Raw genomic sequence first — 27,625 nt, forward strand, 5'->3', positions numbered from 1 at the left:
AAGTAAAACCCTTAGTCATCCCGGAAAAACCTAGAAATTCAATTCCCCTTCACAGGTGTTTACGAGTCCTTGCTGGGAACCATTCGTCCCGCCGCCAGGCCTCACCAGAGCCAACAGGTGAATTAGAGAGGCTACTGCAAGCAGCTGACAATCACTGTAGAAACGTGGGAATCCTCCCCAGTTTCCAGCAGGTCCTGGATGGCTCGGCTTTCCCTGCTTTTTAGAAACAGCAGTGAAGGTAGTGTTTGTCCGGTCCGTGGTGTTTACAGATCCTATGTGGTTTGTCGCATCCGGTGTGGTTTCATGTGATAAGAAGGAAGAAATCCAGAAAGCCAGCCAGGCGGGTGCAACTGCCGACATAAATGCTCTTGGAGCAAATATTATGGGAGGGACACACACGAGTTTTGATGTTCTGGATGATGGCCGTTTACGGAGGCAGTGGTGTGGATAGAACAGATCCAGTATATAATGCTTAGCTTAGCAAGCAGCTGTAAAGCTACTACTAATATTCCAGTGAGAAAAGGTCAGCCTCTGGCATCTGGGAGCCCGTCTGGCACCCACAGTCAGGCCACGTGTTCTGCTGGAAACCAACGATCTCGTACAAGATTAGCCTCAGACGAGGCCATGTGCGGACGGTGGCGGGAGACAAAAGCCCCCGTCCCCTGGGCCCCTTCTCCCACCTCTTACTGAGCCGCCCCCATAGGGTGCACTCCCCCTCGATGTGAGGGGTCGTGAGCTCAGCTGGTTCAATTCCAGGTGGCCCCTGATGCTCTTGACCTGAAGGGCTTGGGCCCTTCCCTCTGAAAGTGTCACACTTGTGCCAAACACAAAGACGAGAAGTGCAGTGAAGCAGACCCCTGTGCCTCGTAACCACGTCTGCAAGGTAGTGTGGGCACCCGGTCCTGGGCGAGACCTTGGCACGGGAGGGGGAGGCCAGAGTCCCGGCTCGGAAAGCGCCTTTTATCGTCCTGAGCAGTCGCCGATGCTGCAATGCACACCGTCCTTGACCAAACCCTACTCAGCCTCCCATCAGCCTTTCACCTAGGCCTGCCTGCGTGTTTCTCTCTGCTGTGTCTGGTTTTAGCAAGAATCCTCCAAATGCTCCATGTCTGACCACCTTCTGTATGTAGATGGTCAGATTCCGCAGACCCTGCCACCCCCAGGCGGAGTCTGACGGCCCGGCCTGCCTCCAGTAGGAGGCATGTTTGGCTGCGTGAGTCAGAACCTTCCCTTACGTCTCGGGCTTCCTCAGTACATTTCCGTCCACTGACCTCTCCCCTGCTCCTGGACTCTCGGTTCCCACTTACCCGTGCTGCATCTGGAGCTGAGCCCAGTTGTAGACTTCTCTCTTTCCCCCATTGCAGTGGTCCTCAGCACCACCTGTCTGCGTGGCTGGAGCTACTGTCCAGCTGTGGTGTTTCTTGGACACTCTCCCGCCAGGCGGTGGCCTCAGGTCCCTTGTCGTTACCTGTTGTACCAGGAGATCTGAGCCACCGTCTGCTACGTCCCACTGGAATACGCAGTCAGCAACAGGGTCACTGACGGTCCGACAGCTCGCCACACTTCCTCTTTGGGGCTTGAATACTGTCCCTGAACCCAGAGGTGTTTGTGAAGGTAGAAAGGACCACATGCAAACATGTGGGGACCGCCTTCTGCTTCGGTGGCTTATGAATGCACTTAAAATTTTTTTTTTTAAGTTTTAAACTTGTTTTTTTAATGTTTATTTTATTTTGAGAGAGAGAGAGAGAGAGAGAGAGAAAGCGGGGGAGGGGCAGAGAGAGAGGGAGAGAGAGAATCCCAAGCAGGCTCTGTGCTGTCAGTGCAGAGCCCGACTCGGGGCTCCATCCCACAGACCGTGAGATCACGACCTGAGCTGAAAGCAAGAGTCAGAGGCTTAACTGACTGAGTCCCCCAGGGGCCCCTATGCCTGCACTTTTTACACCAGCTCTGAAGGAAGGCTTGCAGAAATGACGTGAATGCCTGTCTACAAAGAGCCCAGTTTAGGGGAAGAAGAGAAAGAAATAGAGAAGGAAATGGACAGCGGCCACACTTCTCGCCCGGCGAGTCCAGACCACAGGTAGTGTCCCCCGTGGAACGGAGGAGGGAGCAAAGTGTGGGGGTAGACGAAATGGAGTGTGAGGTCCGGGCTGCTGGCTGGCCGGCCTGCGGGGCGGGGGTCTGCAGGGTCAGCAACGAACGTAGCATTTTTTTTTTCTGCCAAAGGAATCTCAGGATGGCATTTGCATTCTTCCGCTATGTTGATGATGAGAAGCACAGCTTTCTCATCTGCTTCCAGAAAGGGCTTGCATTATCTAATCATGGAGGTCCGTAAACTGATACAGGGAGAATACATTTTTAAGGGACTGATCATCCCCTCGTGTCAGCAGAGGCAAACTGTAACGAGAACTCACAATGAAACGGAACCCTGGGCTTTCTTTCCCTTTGACTTTCGTGGAAGCCACAGCAACAAAACTAAGGTTAAATTAAATTTAAAAATCGGGATCATATTGTTGGTAAAAGGAAGCGGGCGATTTTGCCGGGAAGCCCCTTGCCCCGCTCCCACAGCGTGACAGGAAAGTGTGTTCTGTGCACATGTGTGTAAGTGGTGTTTGCGGGGGAGCTCGCCAATAATCTGGTCCAGTTCGTTCATGCTTCAGTTGTGCAAACAGGTCCGGGGGATACACGGAGGGCAGAGGTAGAACTGGGATTCTCCGGTCTCAAATCTCAAAGCCCAGGGACCAGCGTGACTCGGCCGCCTGTCGCCCTGGCCGCCGGGACTGCGGTCACATGGAGAAACTTGGCATGGTCCTCGGCCGGGCCCTCCCGCCGCAGTCCCCGTGGGCAGGCTCACACTTGGGGGTGGATGTGAGGCAAGGCTCGTCTGCGGGCCTCAGACTCACCTCTGGTAATGCCATCCGTGTCCCCGCAATGGTGGGAAGATTTGGGTCCCCCATGTGCTCCTGCTGTCCCCCACGCTCTGAGCCGCCCAGGGCTCTGCCGGGCAAGCCTGTGCTGGGGCGGAAGCTGCCGGTGCGGCCCGGGCCCAGGATCGGGCTAATGCTGGCCATGGTGGCAGGGAAGGGCCGAGTGGCCGGCCGAGGGGAGGGCTCCGAACTCCTCCCAGACAGGGGTGTCTGCAAAGTCGCCTGCCCGGCTTCCCACTGTGGGGACGTGGCCCCCTCGGCCGTGGCACTAAAGTACAGGGTGGAGCTCTCCTGTCCTGCCCCTCCTGTCCGGTCACCTGCACCCCTGCCTTGCAGCGGAGAAACTGCCTCAGCTCCTTCCCTGGGGCTGCCCTCCCTGGGTGCAGCTGACCACCGCCAGCCAGGAGCTTCGTCTGTATTGTCGCCGGCCAAAGAGACGTAGCTTGAGGTGTCCAGCAGGTCGGCCTCTGCTTTCCGGACAACTTGAGACTCACAGAACTTGTCTGAGGAGAGGGGGTCGTGGGGTGACGACGCGAGCTCCTTCTGGGAAAACCTGGGCGTCATCTGATGGTTGCAGTGTTGGCTCAGTCCCCACTCAGGGGGACCGAAGAAGCCAGCACCGTCTTTTCTGAAGGCTGCGTTGATCTTAGACACATCTCCTGTTTTGAGGGCAAGTTTCACCAACAGCCAGTGATGGTGACCGAGGAAGGAATCTTCCTGAACGATCTGGCTTTCCAGCCCAGCCTCTGGGGGTCCCCACTGTGGGCTAGGGGCCCTACCCAGATGTGTTAACTCACAACTGTCCCCCGGGCTCCCTGGCCTCTCTCCAGCTGTGGCCGAGGCCCGGGGAGAAGATTCTCTCTCCGCTCTATCACCCACTGCAGTGCCACGGACCTCTGTCACAAAGCCCTGCCAGATGTCTGTGGACTTAGGGTGTAGCAGGCTGTAATAAACTACCAGCGAGATACTGCCTAGAAAAGAAGAAAAAGAGGAACACAAGGTCATGTTCTTTGAAGTCCTGTATCCTCCCCACGGCTTGAGAATTCCAGAGTCTGGAATTCTGGACAGAGGAATATAATTGGGATCTCAAACGTGATCTCTTGCTGGAGAATCAGATCTGGATATTTTGGGGGCATTTAAGTAGGCTCTGGCTTCCGCAAGCTGCAAATATTCCTAAACTGAAAATCCTAATAGCCAAGTCAATAACCTATTGATTCTATGACTTCTTTCTCGAGGCACCCTAGATGGGGGGGGGTGGGGGGGACACGCGAGTGTGTTATGTGTGTTTGTGCTGCGTGTGAGGTGTCTCGTAGAAATGCTCATTTCACTTTCAAGTGACTGGAACAAATACTCAGAAGGCAAAACCATCCACATGCCGGCTGACGGACTCCAACGCTCGAGGAGGGGGTGGTCAGGATAACCTCAAAAACAAGCCCCAAGGAAAGGCTGACCACAGCCATCAAGGAGCCCGTATCAAGGAATTTCCATGAGCAGCAGCAACACTTCCTCTGTGCATAAACATCTTAATCACACTGTTGTCAGTGCGATTTATTTTGATCAGAAGTGTTGACGACGGCAATAATTTCTTTAGCAGAGCATTCCAGTAGCCTCCCACGTTATTTCCAGTTTCCTGTTGTACTACATCAAGCGCCCGGTTTCAGGGCACTCATTATAAACAGCAAGAAGTCTGAAGCCGGAGCGGGGGGTCAAAGCCCTGGAGGGGCTGGCAGACAGCAGGGTGATGGAGCTGGGGGTGGAGGTGGGGCTGACATGTGGTCCCGTGGATTCTCCCTGAGGACTTCTGGGGGATGAGGCGTGGGGGGGGTAACAAAGCGGGCCTCCTGCAGGGGAACGGAGACAGCATTCCCGTGGGGTGAGTGTTGGCTCTGCCGTGGGCACCCCTCAACCCATTTCTACCCGCTATTCTGAGTTCTCACGATGCTGGTGGGGGAGAGGTCACCCTTCTTTTATGATGAGCCACCCAAGGTCAGAAAGGGGAAGTAAGTCCCCTCATCAGCCAAGTCCAAAGTACACGTTTCATGGGTAGCCTTTTGGCCAGGCCATGTCATGCACAGGGTTCTGGGTTGCGGCCCCAGGCTGGCATACAGTAGGAGCTCAATAAATGTTGGTCAAGGGCGCTCAAGATGTGACCCAGCGCTGCCAGCTTCAAAGCCTGTGTGCCTTTGGCTGGCTCAGTCGGTTGAGCGTCTGACTTCGCCTCAGGTCATGATCTCACAGTTCGTGAGTTCGAGCCCCGCGTCGGGCTCTGTGCTGAGAGCTCAGAGCCTGGAGCCTGCTTGATCTGTGTCTCCCTTGCTTTCTGTCCCTCCCCTGCTTGCACTCTCTCTCTCAAAAATAAATAAATTAATAAACATACATTAAAAAACAAAACGGTTTATAAAACCTGTGTGCCTTTGACTAGAGCTCACTCACCATCCTCCCACTGAGGACGCCCTCCGGGGCCACTTGGGAGTCAGGGGTTTGGGCAGCTCCGGAAAGAGGGGGAGAAGGATCGGCAGGTGTCTCTGTCTGAGCCCCGGGGCTGACCCTTGTCCCCAGCTCCCCAGTCACTGTGCCCTGGGTCACCACGCTGAGAATGAAAACACCTTTCCTCCCTCCCTCCTTTATTTTCACTTCCCAAGAGCAGACAGGAACTCCCTTTCCAGCTCACGGCCATCTGTGAAGCCAGGTTAACGCGGCAGGCACGGCGTGCTCTGAGTCATACACTCATTCACAAAACCAAGCTGATGATCTGAAACTGCCAGGCACCGTGTAGACGCCAGATGGGAGTAGGGTGTGAGTCCCAGCTCTGCCACCTACACTGTGTCTGATCTTACGGCACATTATTTAACTTCCTCTGTGCCACGCTGCTCAGCTCTGAATTGGGGGTAACTCAGCACCCACGTCCTAGGGTTCCTGTTGGCATACAGCATGGGGCGTCATGTTGGGGATCCCTGCTCTGCTCCCCGATGCTGGGATGCTGAGGTGGAAAGGAGAGGGAAGTCACGTGCTGGACCCCAGCCAGAAGCCTGGGGAGGAGGCCCCGCCCACGAGTCATTTTTGATAGAAGTACACGGTGTGGGTCCGGATTTTCTCGGGTTCCGGATGAAGGCCGCATTCAGTGTCTGGGGCCCTGGTGGGGGCACAACCGGAGACACAGTGAGCTCCACTCCTTGGTCTCCACCTCACGCTCCTGAGCATCACTTCCTGCCCTTGGAGTCAGTTTATGGTAAAGAAAAAAGTTGGGGGCGGGGAGGGAGGGTACGAGAGGGCAACGTGGGGCCTTACCAATCAGAAATCCAGACAAGACTCCAGCTATGGTCCACAGGCTGGTCCGGGAGGCCCCCTGGAGAAAGTCAGTGGCCAACAGCAAAAGGACGATGTTCTCCAGCAGCATAATCTGTGGGACCGAAAGGTAGAGTCAGCACCGAAAGTCAGGTGCACGTGGCCTTGGGGACGCTCACCCTAAACTCTGCAGCAGTGTCCTTCAGTGTTGGAGCCTCTGTCCTCAATGTCCACTGGGGTCCCCACGGCTGACCGGGCCACCCCCTCCCAACAGAAGCAGGGTCAAGGTCTGAGAGAGCTTCTCTGGCAAAGGGGGAATTCTCCCTGTTTTCAATGCAGCTCATTAAAATGTCTGCAGAATCGTAAGTGCACGTGCAAGGTAAGGGCATAGCCCACGTGGCCACGGTGGCTCCCTCCGCTGAGTCAGGTGGGCTGAGGGAGGAGACTTTTATTTCCAGTTTTATACATTTCATGTTCTCACGCTAAGTGCATGTGTATCTGAGTTTTATCGCGCAATAAATAAAAGTATCCGCAGAGCTCATAGTGCCATCGAATTCCAGTACGCTAGGTCACAAACTTTGATAAGAGTGTTAGTATTGTTTGTTCAATTATTTGCCTCTTTAGAGGTAAATTTGGCCTGTGGCCCAAGGGAACAGCAAGGAAAGCCTTCCTCTGCGGTCCAAAATGGCGGCCGCTCTTGCAGAAGGCTCTTTGTACCCCCCCATCCAGGCTCGCTTCTTAACTTTGGTTGCCAGTTTTTATATATTATATATTATATATTAAATATATTTCTTTATATATTATATATTCTTTATATATTATATATTATATATTAAATATATTTATATAATATATATTAAATGTATTTCTTAAAATAAGTAAACAAACTGGACATAATTAGAAGATGATACATTCCCATACTATACAGGAGGCATTAAGAAATTAAGAAATTCTAATACTGGTAGGCCCAAAAGTCTTAGGAATCTTTGCCATGCTCATTCATGGGCCCCATTTTAACTCCAGGAAAGTCAAATATGGAAAGAACTAAAAATGTTATTAAGAGCTACTTAACAATCCTAAGAATGCCCACTCTCCCCAGGCCTTTAGGCTCTGGGCAGCAGTGTTTCAAAGGTCCAGCAGGCATATTGCAGCATTGAATGACATTACCCACCAGCCCAGTCCACAGACCGTGGGGTCTGTCTCTCTCTGCTCCTTACATTAACCACGTCTCATCAGCTATCTGGTCTGTGGAGCCAAATTCTTATGTCTGTCTCAAATTCATTGCCGTTTTACCTATCCTCACTGCCACCTTCTTAGTTGTGATCCTGTCACTACCTATCCGGGTCCTATGGTTTCCTGTCCGGGTCCTTTGTTCCCTGTCCACAATCACTCGTCCACACCGCTGCCGGGCGATCTGTTTCACCTACAGAGCAGACCTTGTCATCTCCCCCAACACACCTCGAGACAGCCCCATCTCAACCCAGGGCCATCGAGACCCCATTCCCTGACAGTGTGGGTGATTCTGTTTATAGCACATCCCGAAGTTTCCTTTCCAGAGTAACCCTCCAACATGCGGTTCCCACCGCATGGTGGGAGATGTGATGGCCATTACAGGAGACCGTAATGGCAGATGTGATGGGCCAGCCTGCCTGGATGCTGTCTGGATGCCCGGACGGTAAAACAGTATTCCGGAGTGTGTCCGTGAGGGCGTTTCCAGAAGAGGTTAGCATTTGAATCAGTACACTGAGTAAAGACCAGGACCCTCAGCAGTGCAGGTGGGCCCCATGCAATCTGTCGGGGGGGGGGATCCCAATAGAAGACAAAATGGAGGAAGAGTAAATCCTCCATCTTCTTGAGCTGACCTCCTGTCCCGGGACGTGGGAGCTCCCAGTGCTCGGTCCTCTGGACTCAGACTGAATTACACAACATTTTCCTGGTTCTCTGGCTTCTAGAAGGCATACCGTGTCCTATCTCAGCCTCCAAAATTGCGTACGCCAATCCCCATAATAAATCTCCTCTTATGTGTCTCTGCATGTCCTCCTGGTTCTGTTTCTCTGGAGAACCCTGACTGATATGATACCATTCCGCTGACATAGACTCTCTCCTTGACCAAACCTGACGCAGATCCGCATCTCTAAGCCCTCTCCTTGACCAGGCCTCAAGCTGGGCCGATGAAAGTTGCAGACACGTAGAACAAATGCTTCTGTCCATCACTGCTCCCCTCCCCCCGCCTCCCCCCAACACACATGTTCAGAGACCTGAACGAACACTAACACAGTTCCTAGCCCCTCAAGGCTGTGTCCCAAGGGTGAGGACCTTGGCCCTAGTCCCGTTTCTGCCCAAGGAAGCAATGCTGCTTGGAAGACTTCCTCTTCGTTCCAGCTGAAATCTGGTGAAAGGCCGGTAGCCCCTGAACCCCCTCTTGGACCTGTTGCTTTATAAAGCTTGTAAGTGCAGGGGCGCCTGGGTGGCTCAGTCGGTTGAGCGTCTGGCTCTTGTTTTCGGCTTCGGTCGTGATCCTACTGTTTTGTGAATTCAAGCCCCGCCTCAGGCTCTGAGCTGACAGTGTGGAGCCTGCTTGGGATTCTCTCTCTCTCTCTCTCTCTCTCTCTCTCTCTCTCTCTCTCTTTTTCTCTGCCCCTCCCCTGCTCAGGCTGGCTCTGTCTCTCTCAAATTAAAAAAAAAAGCAAGCAAGCAAGCAAGCTTCAGCATACAAATCCTTTGTCTGTGTCTCTGAGGTGTAAATCGTCTGCAATCCAGAAGGGCGGTTTCTTTGAGCCTTGAACATTCAAGATCACCCTCCAGGCCCCCCGGGGGCATGGGGGCAGGGCGGGGCTCACTCTAACTTGCATGAACTACAGCTTTCTGTCATCCAGATACGAGAAGTGGGCGCCTCCGCCAGATAAACGCCAACCAGAAAACCAGATGTCACAGTCCCATTAACCACCTCTCTCCCACCTTTGATAAATTTCCTTTCCCCTGACCCTGCTCAAACGGCCCCTCCGTGTCCCCATCTTCCCTTTAAAATGCGCAGTCGCGTCCGCACAAACGGACTGAGGTGGGTTCATGCTGGACCCTCTTCCCTGTTGCGGTGGACTTCATTAGCTCTATTTTCGTTGCCTTTATTTACTTTTTAATTTTTAAAAATATTGATTTATTTTGGAGAGAGAGAGAGAGCACGAGCAGGGGAGGGGCAGAGAGAGAGGGAGACACAGAATCCAAAGCAGGCTCCAGGCTCCGAGCTGTCCCCACAGAGCCCGACGCGGGGCTCGAACTCACAAACAGTGAGATCATGCCCTGAGCCAGAGTCGGACGCTTAACCGACGGAGCCCCCCAGGCGCCCCTCGCTGCATTAACTAGTTTCTTCCACACCACCATACGTATGTCCCTGACACTGTATTTTGCTTCTGTCGCATTTGCCTCAAATGCTCCTGAGCCCTCACCGCCTTTTCTTCAGGCCACGTTCATCTCCCGAGACCCGGCTCGAAGGTCACCTCTTGTACAGCCTCTCTGGCATTCCTCTCTCAGCCTCTGTACTCCTGAGGGGGTCTGGTAACGTCATTTCTCTGGCCCCCGTGGTTGCGTTCACGGGTCTGTGTCTCTGGCCGCTGAGAGTTGACTTTTGCACACCCCGGCATCTGAATCCATTTCTGGCGCACGGAGGAAGCCGCGTGTGCAGGCTCAGGTGAGCGAATCGATGACACGTGAACCAGGGCAAACCTGGCTTCCCCATCACATGTCACCCAGGGACCGGCTTCCACCTTGTGAGGGAGAAGTTAAGGTGAATGGTTCTCGATGACACCGAACATCAGCACCACGTGATGCGGCTTCTCAAACGCTGATTCCAGGGCCCCACTCACACCTGTTGGCTGGAATCGCTGACAAGGCACCTGGGAATCCACCTCGAAGAGGCTCCCTGAGCACATGTGACCATCGCCCAGGCTGAGAAGGGGTCGCACAGAGGCCCGAGGCCTTTCCAGCTCAAATGCTCCTGGCTGCCCTGCCCGGCCACAGCTGGCCTTGTAGCAGCAGACCAGCTGGATTTGAATCCTGCCTCTGTCTGACTAGATGCCTGGCCATTCTATGCCTCAGTTTCTGCATCTGTAAAATGGGTTTCGGTTCATCTGGCGCTGTGAGAAATAAAGACAGTTAATGAGCTTAGAACAGTGCCTGGTACAGGATGATCCTGCCCAAACCGTTAGCTATTCCTAAGGATTCCGTTACGATTCCCAGGGTTGGAAGATGAGAACAGGAGGTCACGGGGACAGGAACACATCGTGGCACAGAACCTACAAGATTACAAATGCTTCGTACTCTTGTTGAGCGAATCAATGAGAGAAGAATTGTAGAAGTTCCTGCTTTGACCTTGGAGACAGCTTTCCATGATTTAAGCAAAGCCATTAGCCATTGAAAACCAGAGCTACCCCAAGCCCCTAGGCCCACCCCCCCTTAGCAAGTGGACTTCCAAGTACTCTGTACTCTTTTGGCTTTTGGAATAACAACAGACAAGGAGGCAGCATTAACATTCTCTTTGCCGACACTGCATTTTACCCCAAAGGAGTGACATTCTGTGGGGGCCAGGACCCATGTCTCTTTCCCAGGAAGGCGCCTGTTGGGGAAGGCGGTCCAAGAAAGGACAGATGGCAGGCCTGACATTTGAGGGGTGTTGGCAGGAGGCTGGGACCAGACGCCCAGGGATCAGGGCGCGGCCTGGGCAACCTCGCTGGCCAGCCTGTAGCCCTGGACGTGCCTGGTCACCTCCGTGGGTGGAGTCCCTAGCTGTGATAAGCCTGCAGAGGTCTGTGAGGCAGAGCAAGAGGGCTGGACAATAAATACATGTGCACCTCAGGACTGTGCACCTTCTGTCTTTCCCGCTTAATTGCCCTTGTCCGCGGGCCCAGTGACAGAGTAAGTAAGTGGGCTGGGAAGGACCGAGTTTTCCTTTCCCTTCCTTACGTAGCAGTCTCTCAGACTCTAGGGGCTAGGCTGGCGAAGGTGTGACTGTGACACAGCCACGAAAGTGACCTCTCTCTGGATGCTTCCAGCTTATCGGCCACACCCACAGGGGCATGGACTGCTCTGCACACCCGCCCTCTTCCCGCACAGCGACATGGGTACCGTTATTCCTGGTTCTCAGACGGGGAGGTCGAGGCCTGGAGCGGCTCTATAACTTGTCCAGCACCACGCATCCTCACCGTCTGTGGACCCCGTAGCCTGCAGGGCTGATAAGCCGTTCGGGGCTCCCCTAATAGCAGGAGGTGACCACACCACCGCTGTCTCCTGGACACCTTCCGTCTGCTCACAGCTCCGTCCTAGAGGGTCTGCTCCCCTGAAAGTCTCTTTCCCTTTCTATCATCAATAATGGCCACGACGTGTTGGTTATTCGGTGCCAGGTTATGTATTTAATCTTCACTGGGGGCCCTGAGAAGTGGGTGGATCTTATAAAATTATCACAGCCACGCTGAGAGACCTTGCTCCTAATGTGCGATGGAAAAACAGACTCAGGGCGTTTCAATCCTTGGCCAAGTGGGTTGGTGACAGTAAATGGCGAACCACGGTCCCACAGAAAGTGCCTGATTCCAAAACCGGTGCTCTGAGGCGCTGGCCGCATTTTCTCTCCATTGCTCTTTGCAATGCAGCTAAACTTCCACCTTCTAGAAAGGGCGCCTCTGCTCATCCGACAGGAAGTGATCCCCACCATACTCGTGAGTTCAGACCGCTGGTCTTCCGGGATTTACCCACATTCTGCCTCGTCGTTCAGTTATTTGGGAATGGAGCCCATCCCCCCTACTGGGCTAGAAGCAGCCCAATGACAGGCATTCTGTCACCGTCGTGGTTTTCCCACCATCCTAGGAACACGCCTGGAACTCAGTAATGACAGAGCTACTAGGACGCTGTGTATATGACATTGACATAGGTGAGCTGTGATTATAGTTATCAGATGTAGACAGTGTCCAAAAAACACAGTTCTTACCACATTAATCACGTAGGAAAAACCGGAGGTCAGATTGCGATTTATAGAGCCTGCCACTGTCACGATAGTGATTCCTTTTAGAATTTTTCCTAAGACCAAGCTATTCCTCCTTCAATAGATGTGCGTGCACAAGTACACACACGCCTGCATGCACACACTTACACCTGCACGCACTCTATACATATGAAATTTGTAACATTAGCAGTAAAGAAAGCCATCATTGCCCCACTTGCCGTATAGAACATGGCCATCCGGTTTCTGGAAGGGCTGTCCCAGAAGTTGAGGTAGCAGAGGATGTACGCGGCCCCCACGAGCAGGTTGAAGAGTCTCCAATGGCAGGTGCTGTCGATGATGTCACTCTGCTGTGCCACAAGCCAGAAGGTCATCACCAGCCAGTGGGCACCTGGAGGGAGGCAGGCCGTGGAAGTCAGGGTCCCGGAGGGGACCTGGGGAGGGGGAGGGGCACAGACATGGAGACCCGGGGCTCGGAGCCATCCTCTCTGTCCTGACCACAGCTGACTCAGCATCCCAGAGGAGAGATCAAAACCCAGGAGAGATTCACAGGGCACAGAAAACCAGCAGCTTTTCTCTTTGCCCATAGTATCTCATCTGATCCTCATGAAAGGTAGTTGAACTAATTTGGGGACAAGCACACAAAGGCTAGCTTCAAGGACACTTCCCAAACACTATGTACTGACTCTCTTCCAGTTCCAGGAGGTGCCTAAGGAGGCTGTTACGAACCTCATGGCTCACTATTTTTTTTTTTTTTTGAGAGAGGGTGCAAGTGAGTGAGAGGCAGAGAGAGGGAGAGAGAGACAGAAGTGGGTCTCGTGCTCACCTGATAGGGGCTTGAACTCAGGAACTGTGAGATCAGGGCCTGAGCCATAGTTGGCTGCTTAACCAACTGATGAGCCACCCAGGCACCCCTGGCTCACTATTGTTTACTAGTTCAAGAGCTGAAAACATTTGCATCCAAAGGAAAGATCTGTATGTGGTCCAGCTATAATTTTTATTCCCCTATTTTAAGATGAATAATATCTTACTGAAGTTTGAGCTGAATTTGTTTTAAAAAAAATGAATAAAAAAGCTCATCTCTCTTTAGGAGCACAATTTCTTTCAAAAATTTCTCCTTCCTGCCAACAGGTGTATTAATGTTTGTTCCAGGCTTCAGTGTAAATATCTGTCAGTGTCTCCTGTTCTCTTAAAACATGAGTACACTGTTCCTTCTTACAGAGTACATTGCCTGATGGCCAGAAGAGATACCTCTGCTTGGTGGGGACACCGAGACCCCCGCAGGGCTCCCGCAGGGTCAGGCAGACCCCATAGTCACTCTCACATCCACGTACCTAGACTGAGGGCGGGGGGTGACAGGTGGGCTCAGTGGAGATGCCCTATTTGAAACAGAGGAGATGTCCAAAATCAGCATTCAGAAGAAACGGAGGGCTGTCAAAAGCTGGGCACTGTACATTTTTGTGTTAGGTCAGGACAAGTGGGACCCTATGCCTCCCTCCGGTTTTTCTACAGAAAAGATCTCAGGCGTGGTACAGGACATGGTCTTTCGAGGAGCTCTCACAGCGGCTGCAGCTGTGGTCTGGAGCTGGCCGGGCTGAAGACTGGGCTATCTAAGCCATGGGAATGTGTCTCCAGAGAGAAGCGCCATATGCGGCCCCCTCCCCGTACCCTCACGGGGGGTGAAGTCTACTCCTCCGTGCTCTTGACTCTAGGCTGGCCATGACTACTTTGACGGGCAGAATACAGCAGAAGCCATGCTGATCCAGCGCCCGGCCGGTCTTAAGGGGACTGGCAGCTTCCCTCTGCTTTCTCTTGGAACCGCCACCCTGTCCACAGCCCAGGCCGCTCTGCTGGAGAGAAAGGGCACGCGGGCACCCACCGTGGGAGCGAGACCACCGTCTGTGCGGCCAGCCCAGTGGAGCCTCGTTATGAATCCTACAGCACCCACCTGAGGCCCCCCCCTGAGCAAGAACCCCCCAGGTGCCCAGCGGGGCCCCCCAGAACTGGGGATGATGGTCGTGAATGGTTACTTTAAGGCATTAAGTTCTTTATATGTAAGTGATGAATCACGAAATTCTATTCCTGAAATCATTATTACACTACATGTTAACTTGGATTTAAATTAAAAAATAAATAAATAAATAAATAAATAAATAAATAAAAACAAATGGTGGGGGATAAAACAAAATGCATCCAAAAAAAATTTAAAAAACCAAAAGGCATTATGTTCCGGGGTGGTCTGTTACACACAGCAACAGCCAGCCACAGCATTTTCCCTGCTTACCTCCAAACACTAAAACCCAGACGTGGTGAGCTCCGAAGAAGAGAACCAGACTCAGGACGCGGGCTCCCACCATGCCCATCCTCCAGAGCTGCTGGCAGAGCAGGGCGGCCCACGGTGTGAAGACGTGACCCGGCTTCACGAAGCCCATGAAGCAGGCATAGCACACCAGGGCCCAGGACAGTGCGGACCAGGAGCACAGGGCGCTCACGCCTGGAAGGCAAGCGGACAACAACAGTATTTGTGGGCCGTCTCACGTCCCCATACAGCCCGGCTGCTCACGGGGCATCCCGAACCCAGCACCCGGATGGGCGGGGAGCGCGGCAACTCTGTGCACAGACACGAGCACACATGCCCAGGAAGAAATGAGGACGCGCGGGAGGCGGTTCCTCTGGTTCCTCTGCACAGCCCAGTGCGTGCTTTCTCCTCGGGCCCTTCCTAAGCCCTTTAAGAAAAGAGCCCGGGCCACTGACCCTTGCAGCCCTCCGTCCGAGCTCTGTTGGTAACGAAGCAGCTGTAGGAGAATTCCTGAGCAGGGAGCTCCATCCTCAACGTACTTTGCTGGGAAAACTCTCTCTGGTCCCAGCTTTTGGCAGCGTGACAGGCGTGCGCGACACGTGTGGGGAGTGTTTTCTTGTAGCCAGTGTTCCTTCATGTGGGGGGTTAGAGAAATAAAGCCAGAACACAAATCGTGCCAGGCCCCATGATAAAGATGGACGGAAGGACGGCACAGTCTTGAGTTTTAGGTACTTCGTATGAGCACATACAAATGTGGGCGCTCGGCAAAGAGGGAGGAGGAGGAGGAGGCTGGCAGAGAATCAAGAAGTGACCAGGAGAAAAAGAGAGAGAGAGAGAGCCGACGCCACAGAAAACGTTGACTGGTGACACTGGTGACATTTCGTGGGCCAGACCTGTTCTTGGACGGTTAGGCCTCTGGCTGTGTCAAGCTAGGCCAGGGCCTGAGGATACGGGAGACGCTGAGGCACTGATGCCCCTGAGGAGCAGCGTGTGGTTCCTTCCCAAGGCACGTCTGGGTCATGTGACTTCGCGCAATTTCTGCCTTGTGGACTGACCCCACGAAGGAAGCCAACCTCAAACAGCCACCTGTTTTAGCTGCCATCTCATGCCAGGGAGCATGGGCGGCCCTAATCCTCCCAAGCAGGGGCCGATCTTGGGTTGCAAGTTTTTTCTAAGTAAGGCATCCGTTGTAACTCCCCTGGGGAAGTCTCGGGGGGTCTGCACTCGGGGTTGGATGTGTCTCACCTGGCACAACATCTGTGAAGTCCGAGGCGAGGAAAACATGCGTCTGGAGGAGCAGGTGGGGCCCGGTCTGCAGGAGGGCTTCCAGGAGGCGGAGGGCAGACAGGTCGGCCTCCTGCAGCAGCAGCTGGCCTCGGCTGGAGGCTTCCCGCTCCTTCTGTAGAGCAGTGGACACGGCGTCCCAGTGCCTAAGGATGAGCGAGGGCTCGGGGTGCAGAGTCAGACTGTGACAGCTTTAACAGGATGCCTCACCCCCTTTTCTGGCCTATCATATACAGCATCCTAAATTTTGTTTTAATACATGTGTATATTTTTTTGAGAGACAGCGAGTGAGCATGAGCAGGGGAGGGGCAGGGAGAGAGGGAGACAGAATCCAAGCAGGTTCGGCACCCTCAGAACAGAGCCCGACGCGGGGCTTGAACTCACAAACCAAGACATGATGACCCAAAATCCTGAGTCGGACGCTTGACCGACTGAGCCACGGAGGCGCCCCTCCCATGCGGCATTCTAGAGAACACCACGCTGAAGCGGGCAGGTCTCACTCAGGTGCCACAGTGGGTGATTGCTCTTCACGGGAGGGCGGGGTGGCATGATGGGAGCCTGGACCCTACAGGCTGGCTGGGGACTGCTCAGAGCCCTGCGAGGCGTGGAGCTAACCCCGGCCTGCGTCTTCCACCCCAGGACCTGCTGGGATGGGAATTAATTCATCCAACAAATGCATATTGCAAGACACCATGCTGTCCTTGCTTTAGAGCATAAAGAAATGAGAGAACTCTCGTCCTCGTCCTCACAGAACGTGGAACTTTGTGCGCCTCTGAAACTGAGACAGGCACAGAGCTGAATAAGGAAGGACGGTGTGTGTGGGGGGGGTGCTTCGCTGGGGACCAGGCAAGAGAGACGCCTGGAAGGTGACGGGAAGGTGGGGCTCTGGTGGCCCTGCGAGGTAGCTCAGGCCCTGAATTTCAGGTCATGGGGTTTGGATTTTGCCCTGGAAAAAGGACTTGGCAGACCTGTGTGTGTGGTGTTTGGAGTATGGCTGACCGTGTTCCTGTGTGTATGTGATGGACTGAATGTCTGTGTCCTTCCAGAATCCCTAGGCTGAAGTTCTAGCCCCCAGTGTGATGGTTTTAGGAGGTGGGGCCTCCGGGAGGTAATTAGTTTTCAGTGAGGTGCTGAGGTGGCCTCCATGATGGGAGGAGTGCCCTCATGAAAAGAGGAACAGCGACCACTCTCTGAGCCTCTGCTCACATGCACCGGGGCCAGGCCACGTGAGCACACACAGCAAGACGACCGCGAGCCAGGAAGCCGGCCCTCACCACGAGCCGAATGTGCGGACAACTTGATCTTGGGTTTGCAGCCTCCGGGACTGAGGAGACAGGTGTCTGTTGTAAGCCACCCTTCCAGGCCCTTACACGTACGTGTGTAGGTGTCGTGTGAGCTGCAGAAAGAAAGATCAGGAAGACCGCTCGTCTACTAGTCCCAGCAATAACAGCTGCAGGCTTGAGTGAGAACAGAGAACAGGGGTGGGAAGCAGGGAGCAGATGGAGGAGATCTGGGGGGTGGCCGGGGACCTGGTGACGGACAAGGGAGCTGCCGCACGGCGGGTTCCGGACAGAAACAAGCCAGAGTTTCCGGGGGGACGCCCGACGGGCCGGGAGGATATGCCGTCCTCAGACAGGAGGCATCTGAGGACGGGGACACGGCACACAGAGGCACACAGACAGCAGTGGCCCAAGGACAGAACCCTGGGGACCGTTCCCACTGAGAGGCCTGCACGAGAAGAAGAAGGCAGGCCAGGCTGGGAGGAGAGAAGCAGGAAGCGAGGAGGGCAAGCTTTCGAAAGGAGCGGCCAACATCAAGTGCACAAAGCTAACAGGACGCTGCGGGTCTGGAGACCTCCGACCGCCAACTGCCTGGTCCCAGGAGTCGGGCCTGGCCCAGAGGACAGCAGGAAGGGGAGGCCAGTCTCCAGCGGTCCGCAAGACTCCGCGGTCACAGGCCCTGGGGACACACTGGCTCCCCCAGGCTGGGCGACCTTCCTACGGTGCACGAAAAGCAACCAACACAGAAGAAAATAAATTAGGAAACGCGCCCGTTCCTGTTTTCCATAAACCCGTCTCAGAAACCTCTGCCGACAATGCCCTGTTACGAAAGCTGTCTGCAAGCTGATACGGATCACCATCCTTTACCACCGGGCGCCGTGGACTCTGGGCTTCCACACAAGGGTCTCCCCCGCGCACCAGTGTCCCTCCCTCATGAGCAGGAACAAGGGAGATCACTACACCTGACTGTAGCAGGTGTCCACCAACTCTAGAGGGACGCGAGCCTGTCTTGTCCGAGTTCAGAAAAACCGGAAGTCATTTCAATTTACCTGCTCCTAGCTCAGAGCATGACACACCTTCACATCACCCAAGGAGCTCCCTGGGGCGCTGGCCGCAGGCCACAAGCCTCCCTGTCATCTCTGGCCAACATGTCCACGGTCAGGGCCGATGGGGGTCCTCTTTGAAACAGCCTTATTCACGGTCCTGAGGGCCCAGGAGAGATGCTTAAGGAAAAGTTTTCCTTTTTCATGATTGGGAATCCTGGATCGGACTGATTTCTTACTGCGCCTTTGAAGCTGTGACCTCTGACAGGAACACAATGGTAAGAAAAACAACAACAAAGAAAGCCACAACTGTAAACATCAGGGGATTATAGCTTCCCTTTCAGTGCTGAATCATCTGTCCCCGAAGCCTTCACTAGTTCAAGGAGCATTTTCATTGGGCTTTCACCACCTGCTGGAGCTAACAGGAGGCACAAAAGGAAAGGAAAGATGTTCTCTAGAAGCCCAAGGCTCAGCCGGGGAAAGAAGCCACGTGCGCCTGGAACGTTTAAGCCGGAAGAAAATCATGTGGAAATGAGCAGTGTGAATGGTGGATCGTGTTGGAACCAGTCCAGGGACCGGGGACGTGGTCAGAGAGGGCTCTCAGGAAAGGAGCGGTGCACGCACCTTGGACAAGCAGCTGGGGAGCGGGGTCTAAGAGAGCGTTTGTGGGGCTGGTGGGCCGAAGAGGGCCCCTGAAAGGGCGGCTGCATGAGGGGAGCAGTGAGGCAGGGGCCAGCCAGCAGGAGCCTCTTCTGGTCTAGCTGAGGGTTTGGGTTTCGTTTCTAAGAAATAAAGAGCAGCCAGGGGGAATGCAGTCCACCTGGTGTTCTGAACGGGGATCTGGATGCCAGCACAGAGTCTGGAAGTCAGACTGAGATCACTGGAAAGCCGTCGGGGATGCCCAGGGTCAGAGTGGAGGCCAGGTGGGGGCGGCCGTGGGCAGGAAGAGGACTGGTCAGTAGCTCCCGTCACATTCCGTCCCTGGGGTTGATGCCTCCATCTGGGTCCCCCTCGCTCTTGCCCGGATTTCCCGCAGCCTGCCGGCCTTTGGTCTCTCCCCAGCATGTCCCCTTGCCTTTACTGTCCCCACAGCCATCTCCCTAAGTGCCTCATTTGACCGTGTGTGTCCTTTGCTTACACCTTTCCAATGGGTCTCAGATGCCTGGAGGGTAGAACCCAAATTCCTTCCCTAGTGACAAGTCCCTGCGGGACCCAGCCCAATCGGTCTCCCATCTAGAAAATTCTTGCCTGTGCTCACATTATGGCAAAGTGCTAGTTGACCAAGCACAGCATCTGAGCGAGCCCTTCTGCCTCTCCATGTGCCTTGGAAGCTGTCTGCTGGGTGGGCCGGGCCTCCGCGTCCAGGCGGATTGGGTCGGCCACCTCCTCGGCCCTGACACTAGGGCTCCCTCGCCAGCACCCGGTTCTCAAACTTGAGCTCTAGTCACCTGGAGGCCTGTTTCAGTACAGTTGCTGGGCTCCAGGCTCAGATTTTCTGGCTAAACAGGTGCGTTTGGAGAATCACAGACAGTCTGCTGTCCGGGCACAGATGGACGACTGGGTTTTTAAGGAGTTCCCGGTGATGATCCGTGGCTGGTGCCCAACCGGCCGACAACCACTGCTACCGCGGGAGCCTCCCCCAGGCTGCCCCCAGGGCTGCGAATCCCCCAGGCTGCCCCCAGGGCTGCGAACACCTTCTCTCTGTTCTTCTGAGTTCCCGGCTTTTGGTTGTGTCCCCAGCCAGGCCTCAGAGACCCCATCTCAACCATGGGTGTCTAGACCCTTTCGTCACACACGTCACCGAGTGTGAACAAATGCATACTGGGCGGGTCGAGCTGTGTTGGTGATGGTGTGAGATTTCTAGTTGCGTTAGGAACAAACGCTTTAAACTGACCTTTGGAAAGACAGTAGTAGTTCAGCTAACGCAGGCCTTGGGAATGAAGTTTCCCAGCAAGCTGTGCTCTGTCCTCACTAACAGCTTAAGTAGAAAGTCATACATATCCACCTCATCCAGAATAGTCTGTCACAGGCCTACAAGCTCGAAGAGTACGCACACTTCTCTCCACTTGCACACTTTTTGGCAATGTTAAACCTGAGATAGCGAGCAGCTTGAGGTCATGGCTATGGCTATATTTCTTTTAAATCTTTTTTTAAATTGGGGTAAAATACACATAAAACTTGCCATCTTAACCATTTTAACTGTACAGTTCAGTGGTATTAATAATTAATATATGAGGCGCCTGGTGGCTCAGTCGGTTAAGTGTCTAACTTTGGCTCGGGTCATGATCTCATGGTTCGTGAGTTCAAGCCCCGCATCTGGCTCTCTCCTGTCAGCACAGAGACCACTTTGGATCCTCTGTCTCCCCCACTCTCTCTGCCCCTCCCCTGCTTTCATTCTCTCTCTCTCAAAAATAAATAAACATTAAAAAGTTTTTTTAAATGATTAAAGTAATAGAATTTAACACTATAATTTGATAGATCATTAATAATTTGTAGTAATTCATAATGCTGAGCAACCATCACCACCATCCACCCTCAGAACCTTTTTATCTTGTAAAACGGACACTCTGCACCCATTAAACACTAACCTCCCCATGCCCTCCTCTCCCCCGGCCCCTGGCAACACGATTCGACTTTCCGTCTCTATGAGATTGACTACTCTACATGCCTCATATAAGTAGATTACACACTATTTACCCTTTGGGGACTGCCTGATTTTACTTAGCATAAAGTCCTCAAGACCCATCCATGTTGTAGCACTGAAGAATTTCCTTCTTTTTAGGGACTAAATAATACTCCATCAGGTGTGTAAACCACATTCCACTCAGCCATTCATCTGCTGACTTGCTTTGCTTGGTGGTCCTTCCTGTTTTAGCAATTGCGAATAATGTTGCCATGAACATGGGCATGCAAATATCTTTTCCAGACCTTGCGTTCAACTCCTTGGAGTTCAATTTCCTAGGGAAATACCCAGAAGTACAATTGCTGGACCACACGGTAATCCTGTTGAACTTGTTGAGGAAAATCCATGCTGTTCTCCAGAGTGGCCGCTCTGGTCTACGTTCCCACCAGCAGCACAAGAGGGTTCTCCTTTCTCCACATCCTCACTGACACATGTTGTTTCCTGTGTTAATTTTAGCCATCGTGACAGGTGTGATGCGGTACCTCATGGCGGTTTTGATTCCCGTTTCCCTGATGACGAGGGAGGTTGAGCATGGCTGTATTTTACATACTTTTAAATAGACGTAACCTTAAAATTCACCTCAACTTCCCTTTTAAGAACTTGTAGCTTCCGCTAAAGAAAAATTTCTAAGCCAGGACAGGTCCTAAGGTTGGGATGAGTTACACAGTCCTCCATTGTTTCATGCTGAGGTTCCAAATGGATTCACAGGCTTAAACATTTTTTAAAAAAGATGTCCGCAACATGTATCATTATAGTGGAAATGTAAAAGCTAAATGGAGAAAAGTGGCTGATTTTGTTTAAACAAAGGGTCACAAATGTCAGGTCACTTGAATAGAATCCGACTTCACATCAATATAGTATATATCATTTGGAATAAAAAAAATACATATATGTTTTAATCTCTTGTATTTTTCATAAGCTACTTTGCTTCAAGAGGTTTGTGTTTTCTTAGTTTTCCTGTTCTTAGCAGATTCTTCTGCATTAGGTTATAAAGTCACTTAAAGTGTGATCCATTCTTAAAGGCCAGTCAGGATTGTGCCAAATGCAATTGTTTTGGCTCCCCCTACAGGTGCTTTGGAAAACTGCACTTTTTCTTGAAAGGCTTCTTCACAGGCTTTAAGACAGTCTTGCAAAATTTAGGGTAGACTTAGAATAAGGACCCCACCTCACCCAGCTTTCTCTCTGGAAACCCAACAGGCCCATCCAGGATGAGATGCAGAATGGCTGCTTTCTACTTCTACTTTCGAAGCTTTCTTCTATGGAGGTGGATTTCTGTTTGTGTTTGGATCTCGGAAACACGGCAAACCTCATAGCTTCTGCTTGCACGGGCTGTTTATAAGACAGGGAGTCAAATTTGTGGCTCACCGTGAACAACTGTCCGTTTTCACTCTGTCATGTTTTCTAGCATTATCCTTCCTCTTCCTGGCTTTTCTCATGTCTTTTTATTTTGTCCTTGTAAATTATGTGGGTTTTTAAAAATTCCCTTTAAACTTACTTTTTTTTAAATAAAAAGAGATACAGATGACAAGTTGTCTCTCCTGAGGTCTCACTTTCATGACTCTCTTCCCTTATCCATTTTAGTGTTTAAAAAAAAAATTTTTTTTTCCAATGTTTTTTATTTATTTTTGGGACAGAGAGAGACAGAGCATGAACGGGGGAGGGGCAGAGAGAGAGGGAGACACAGAGTCGGAAACAGGCTCCAGGCTCTGAGCCATCAGCCCAGAGCCTGACGCGGGGCTCGAACCCACGGACCGCGAGATCGTGACCTGGCTGAAGTCGGACGCTTAACCGACTGCACCACCCAGGCGCCCTCCATTTTAGTGTTTAAAAACACTAGTGTGTACCAGAAACTCTTAGCACCACTTACGAAATGTTGAGGGAGCATGGGGGAGAAAAGAATCCAGAATCGCAGGCGACACCAGCAGAGTGTCATGGGCCTGACCCAGCCCCATCCCTGAAGAAAGCACTGGATTGGATGGGCCCAAGGGTCCCCACACAGCCCCAGAAGGCAGATTTATCGGGCAATTATTCTGGAAGCTTCTCTCAAGTGACTGGCATTCACTGAACTCTCCTTTTGAATTATCAAATGTTCGGTTATCTAACCTCAAGGTCACATACGTGAGGACCTACAGGGCACCGCAGCCCTTAACGGGTTTCTTACCAGGCTGGGCTGAGGGAAGGCGCTGAAAATACCCACTATGGTGGATGGTGCCCAGCACAAAGGCCTTGAACACAAAGGCCCAGCTTTGGGCAAAACTGCTGTGGCCGCAAATGTGCTTCTGGTGCCTTCAGAGACGGAGGGCTCCAGCTGTGAGCAGCCCAGTGAAATTTGGGGCAGTTGCTTAATGTCCTTACTAGAAGCACCCGCTATGTCCTATTCGAGATTCTGCACTGGGTGGAAAGGAGTCATTCCTTTCTGAGACTGATTTCCATATGAGGAATCATTCCCTCTTCAGACTCAGCAGAGAAATCAGAAAACTTATTTCAGCTCCTCCAGAGAAAGCCTTGGGGGAAGGCTGAAGGCATAAACCACCCACAGCCTCCAGAAGCACAGCCCAAGATCTCAAACTCGCACTGACTTCCTGAATACCCTTCCAATCCTTGGTGTCTATAGCTTAATGAACACTTGAGATGCATGGCTTCACTGGTATGATCCCCGAACTTTTCTCTCTTTTTAAAAAAGTTTATTTACGGGGCGCCTGGGTGGCGCAGTCGGTTAAGCGTCCGACTTCAGCCAGGTCATGATCTCGCGGTCCGTGGGTTCGAGCCCCGCGTCAAGCTCTGGGCTGATGGCTCAGAGCCTGGAGCCTGTTTCCGATTCTGTGTCTCCCTCCCTCTCTGCCCCTCCCCCGTTCATGCTCTGTCTCTCTCTGTCCCAAAAATAAATAAACGTTGAAAAAAAAATAAAAAAAAAAGTTTATTTATTTTGGGAGAGAGAAGGAGAGAGAGGAAGGGGCAAAGAGAGGGAAAGACAGAATCCGTGCTGTCAGCATACAGCCCGATGCTGGGCTTGAACCCACGAACCATGAGATCATAACCTGAGCTGAGATCAAGAGTCAGATGCTTAACCTTCTGAGCCACCCAGGAGCCCCATCTCCCGTTTTTTTTTTTTAACATTTATTTATTTTTTTGAGACAGAGAGAGACAGAGCATGAACGGGGGAGGCGCAGAGAGAGAGAAAGATACAGAATCGGAAGCAGGCTCCAGGCTCTGAGCCATCAGCCCAGAGCCCGACGCGGGGCTCGAATTCACAGACCGCGAGATCGTGACCTGAGCTGAAGTCGGATGCTTAACCGACTGAGCCACCCAGGCGCCCCCCCATCTCCCGTTTTTAAAAAAATTCCTGGCAGCTATGGGATTATGAGGTGGCTAAGAGCTGAAATTTGCCATTTACCTAAACTCCCTGCCAGATCTCTCCTGACCCTCCAGGTATCGAGGTACTCCCAGGGAAAACAGTATCTTACCTGCAGAGGTGAACCACAGGTAAGGCTATTGGGCACTAACTAGGTCCACTGAGGCTGCTTTTTTGTGTGGGAAAAAACAAAAACAAAAAACTAGCTCCCAAATGGCTTCATCCTGAAATGAAGCCTTGATGCAAACGTAACGAGGCCAGTCCTACTGCCTAGTCTGTGGTTAAATCTACATCACCTTCCTCACCTAAGGTAGTAGGGGCTTAAATGCAACTTCCTGAAGCCAGTCACTTTCTACGGCTCCAAAGCCTTGACCAACAAATGGAAACAAGAGCAAGACAGAATTCAGCCAAAGCAAAGAAAAAGCTTTCAAAGAGTCACAGCTGCTTCTGGAAGGAGCCCTCTGATGATAGAGATGCTCAAGGAAGGGCCAGCTGGAAGAGGGGATGCCCGTATCAGAGCAAGGGTTCAAAGCGGTGGCCTTGAGCATTTTCCCAGCCCTGAACTTTTACGACCCTAAGGACAGAAAATGTCTGCTCCTACTGCATGTATGAAATCAGGCTCCAGAGGTGAAAGGAGGCTGCCTGTTCTTACCGCTTCCACACGCCGAGCTGAAGGAGGTGTAGCATGACCAATAAGCAATGACCTTGATGTCCATCTGCTCGGAACCACAGATAGCTCAGGCCCTGGACCAAGAAGCCAGGCAGCAGCACAGAAAGGGCCAGCCACCCCCAGAGGGGCTGTCCCGTGATGAAGTAGTAAACCACGGAGCAGAGGCCTGCAGATGAAAGAGGAAAGACGAGGGTGAATGGAAGGTTGGAGGAAGAACGAATGACCGCCAACCCTGCATCCCCAAAACTCAAAGGGCTCTCCACTCGGCCCAGCCCAGGAGCCGGCAGAGCCTGCCAGAGTTCTGGACAGGCGTGAGGTGGAGTGAGGGCACCAGGAAGTTCCAGCGGACCCAAGAGATCAGACACATGGTCATACAGAGGGGCTGTTGGGTTGCATAGGACAGCACACACCAAATACTTGGCCCCTACTATGTGCATTAAAAAGTGCTAATCCTCAGGGCACCTGGGTGGCTCAGTCGTTAAGCATCTTTGACTCAGTCATGATCTCACTGCTCATGAGTTCAAGCCACACCTGGGGCTCTTGACAGCTCAGAGCCTGGAGTCTGCTTGGGATTCTGTGTCTTCCTTGCTCTCTGCCCCTCTTCCATTCATGCTTTCTCTCTCTCCTTCAAAAATAAACATTAAAAAAAAAATTTTTTTTTAAATGCGAATCCTCCTCTTTGGGGATTTATTTTTTTTAATATTTGAGGATGCTAGGGTAGAGTAACAGAGGAGAGTTAGACAAATCTAGGTTGCGATCTGCAGTCTCAGTCAATGAAGTTGGGGGGGCGGTGGTGGTGCTTGAAGCTTCCAGGGCTAGTAGATGCACTAATTCACTATAATCATTTTATATGATCATTGCTTGCGTTTTCCAATATTAAAGTTTAAGATGGATTTATGGGCACATAATGCTGTGAACTGTAGTGGAATTGCCCCAGGTCCAGACAGGACCCTGCAGGTCTGGACCGAGGGGGCAGAGCGGCTATTCCCTGCCCCCCCCCCACCCCCCCAGGCTCTGTCTGGGAGTTGCGACCACCCTGGGCTTCCTGCTCCCCACCCCCTCGTCCCACCGAGGCAAACAGGGTCTCCGGTACAAAGTCTCTGGGTCTCAGGAGGAGTCACCGCCCTGCCTAGGTCCAGCAATGCTGTGGCCCTAGTTTGTTCCTGGCTGGGCGGGAAGGAGGGACCAACTGCGGGACCACCGAGGGTGGGTACTGACATGGGGGTCCTGTGTCTGATGCCTGCTTGTCGCGGCGCTAGACCCGGGACATTTGCAGCAGCCCTCACTCGGGCTCCTCCCGGGTGCGTGGCCAAGGAGCCTTTGAAACAGCGCAGCGGGGACGCCACAGAGGGACCCACAGGGGCAGCGGTTCAAGCTGAGACCCCGCCGACCCGGAGGCAACAACTCGCTCCCAAGGGGAAGGCCGAGAGCCGGAGCGGGCCGGGGTCACCAAACGCGTGCGTGCTGCGAAGGGCGCGGGGCTCCTGGGGTCTGGAGGCCGGGGCCCCATTAAACCCCACGCCTCCCCGCTGAAGCCTCTGCCCGGAGCCTGGCGGAAGTGGGCGGGGCCTCCTCCGCGGCGCCGAAAGAGTTACAAGTTCAAACTGCAAAGGCGCTAAACGGTGTTGCCATCTTGCGTGGCGGGACCGTCTGCCCCCAGCAGGCCGCGTCTGGCCCGGTCCTGCACCCCGCGGCGGACCCCCTGTCCCCCGGGGCCACGCGGACGCCTCCCCCGCTGCCGAGACCCCCAGGCCGGCCCGGGCCCGGGAGAGTCGGGCGCGATCAGGCCCGCGCACGGCACAGCTCGCGCCTCAGCCCCCGCTGAGTTCAGAAGGGCTTTTGCGGAGGGAAGGGCGGAATGCACGTGCCCAGGCTCCGGCGGGGGGGGGGGGGCGTGCATACGCGGGGTCCCACCTAGGGGCGGGGGCGGGGTGCCACCTGCTCGCAGACCTGAGCGCGGGCCCGGGGCAGGCTACCCGCCGCGGCAGGGGTGGCGCGGGAGTCCGGAAGGGTCGGGGGGCAGGAGGGGTGCGCGGGGTGGGCACTCACGCGCGCTCTCCTCGGCCGCCTGCAGCAGGGCCGAGAGCCCCAGGGCCCCCGCGTGCATCCTCGGTGTCGCCCGGGCCGCCTCCTGGCCCCCGCCCCTTCCCCTGCCCGCCCCCCGAGCCGGGGAGGCTTCCGGCCCCAGAACCGACGGCGGGGGGCGGGAGGGGCTCGGGGTCCGTGCCGGTTCCTCCCTGGCTGCTAGCCAGGCGCGGCGGCACTGAGTTTTCTGGTGTCTGGGTGGGCAAGCACAAATCAGATCAGGCCTCTCCATAGGGGCAGCAGCGTTTCTCTGCCGTTGCCCAGACTTGGTGAGGGGCCCTGGAGGGTACTTCGTGGTCGATGTGACTGCAGGTAGGCTGGTCACGAGACGGTTAAACTGGTCACGGCCTCCGGGGGCCGCTGAAGGACAGCCCTGTTAACCACTAGTCAGAGTGCGTTTGTGTGGATGGCGTTGGATTGGAGGCGTTAATTGGTCTTTTTGAAATTTCACAGGGGATGTTAACTGGCATCTTCCTCTGCATCTCGCCCTCAAATTCATCTCTGTCCTCACACTTTTTCCAGATGGGCTTGAGGTTTAACCACGATTGCAATGCGCAGGAGGGAAAGCTGCGTCAGTCCACCTATATCCGTGTGCTGTTTACAGTATAATTTATGGAAGAAGTGGTATTCAGGCATGCTGGTGGTGATGATGAATTTGGGGTCTTTAACGCCTAAAGCAGGCAATTAGCCAAACTATTCCTTCTATTTATTCTGGGGGGAGTTCTCCAGCCACC

At 53.4% G+C, this 27,625-nt stretch overlaps 1 protein-coding gene across 5 annotated transcripts; it reads right to left on the bottom strand.

The window, feature by feature from the left end:
* Nucleotides 1-1,736: 1,736 nt before the first annotated feature.
* On the bottom strand, nucleotides 1,737-27,422 carry XKR5 (XK related 5). 5 transcript variants are annotated; one of them, XM_053216228.1, is made up of 8 exons: nucleotides 26,856-27,422; nucleotides 24,789-24,972; nucleotides 15,740-15,924; nucleotides 14,480-14,689; nucleotides 12,417-12,586; nucleotides 6,213-6,324; nucleotides 2,901-3,895; nucleotides 1,737-2,777 (listed from the first exon to the last, which is right to left on the bottom strand). In XM_053216228.1, exons 1-8 carry the CDS (start codon nucleotides 27,121-27,123, stop codon nucleotides 2,718-2,720), a joined length of 2,184 nt encoding a protein of 727 aa, XP_053072203.1. In that variant the 5' UTR covers nucleotides 27,124-27,422; the 3' UTR covers nucleotides 1,737-2,717. The 5 variants fall into 5 exon arrangements, with proteins under 5 accessions (XP_053072203.1, XP_053072204.1, XP_026905778.1 ...); XM_053216229.1 differs by adding an exon at nucleotides 25,338-25,431 and having other exon boundaries at nucleotides 1,737-3,895; nucleotides 26,856-26,946; XM_027049977.2 differs by having other exon boundaries at nucleotides 1,737-3,895; nucleotides 26,856-27,417.
* Between the last annotated feature and the right edge of the window lie 203 nt (nucleotides 27,423-27,625).

The sequence above is a fragment of the Acinonyx jubatus genome, chromosome B1 (assembly GCF_027475565.1).
Source record: "Acinonyx jubatus isolate Ajub_Pintada_27869175 chromosome B1, VMU_Ajub_asm_v1.0, whole genome shotgun sequence".
Lineage (NCBI taxonomy): Eukaryota > Metazoa > Chordata > Mammalia > Carnivora > Felidae > Acinonyx > Acinonyx jubatus.

Excerpts from the sequence above, each read along its gene's own strand:
- XKR5 (XM_027049977.2), bottom strand. The coding sequence starts at position 27,123 with ATGGAGAGGCCTGATCTGATTTGTGCTTGCCCACCCAGACACCAGAAA. Across the intron at positions 12,587-14,479 it reads CTGGGTTTTAGTGTTTGGAG|GTGCCCACTGGCTGGTGATG; the intron begins GTAAGCAGGGAA and ends GCCTCCCTCCAG. Across the intron at positions 6,325-12,416 it reads GGATGGCCATGTTCTATACG|ATTATGCTGCTGGAGAACAT; the intron begins GCAAGTGGGGCA and ends TCGGTCCCACAG.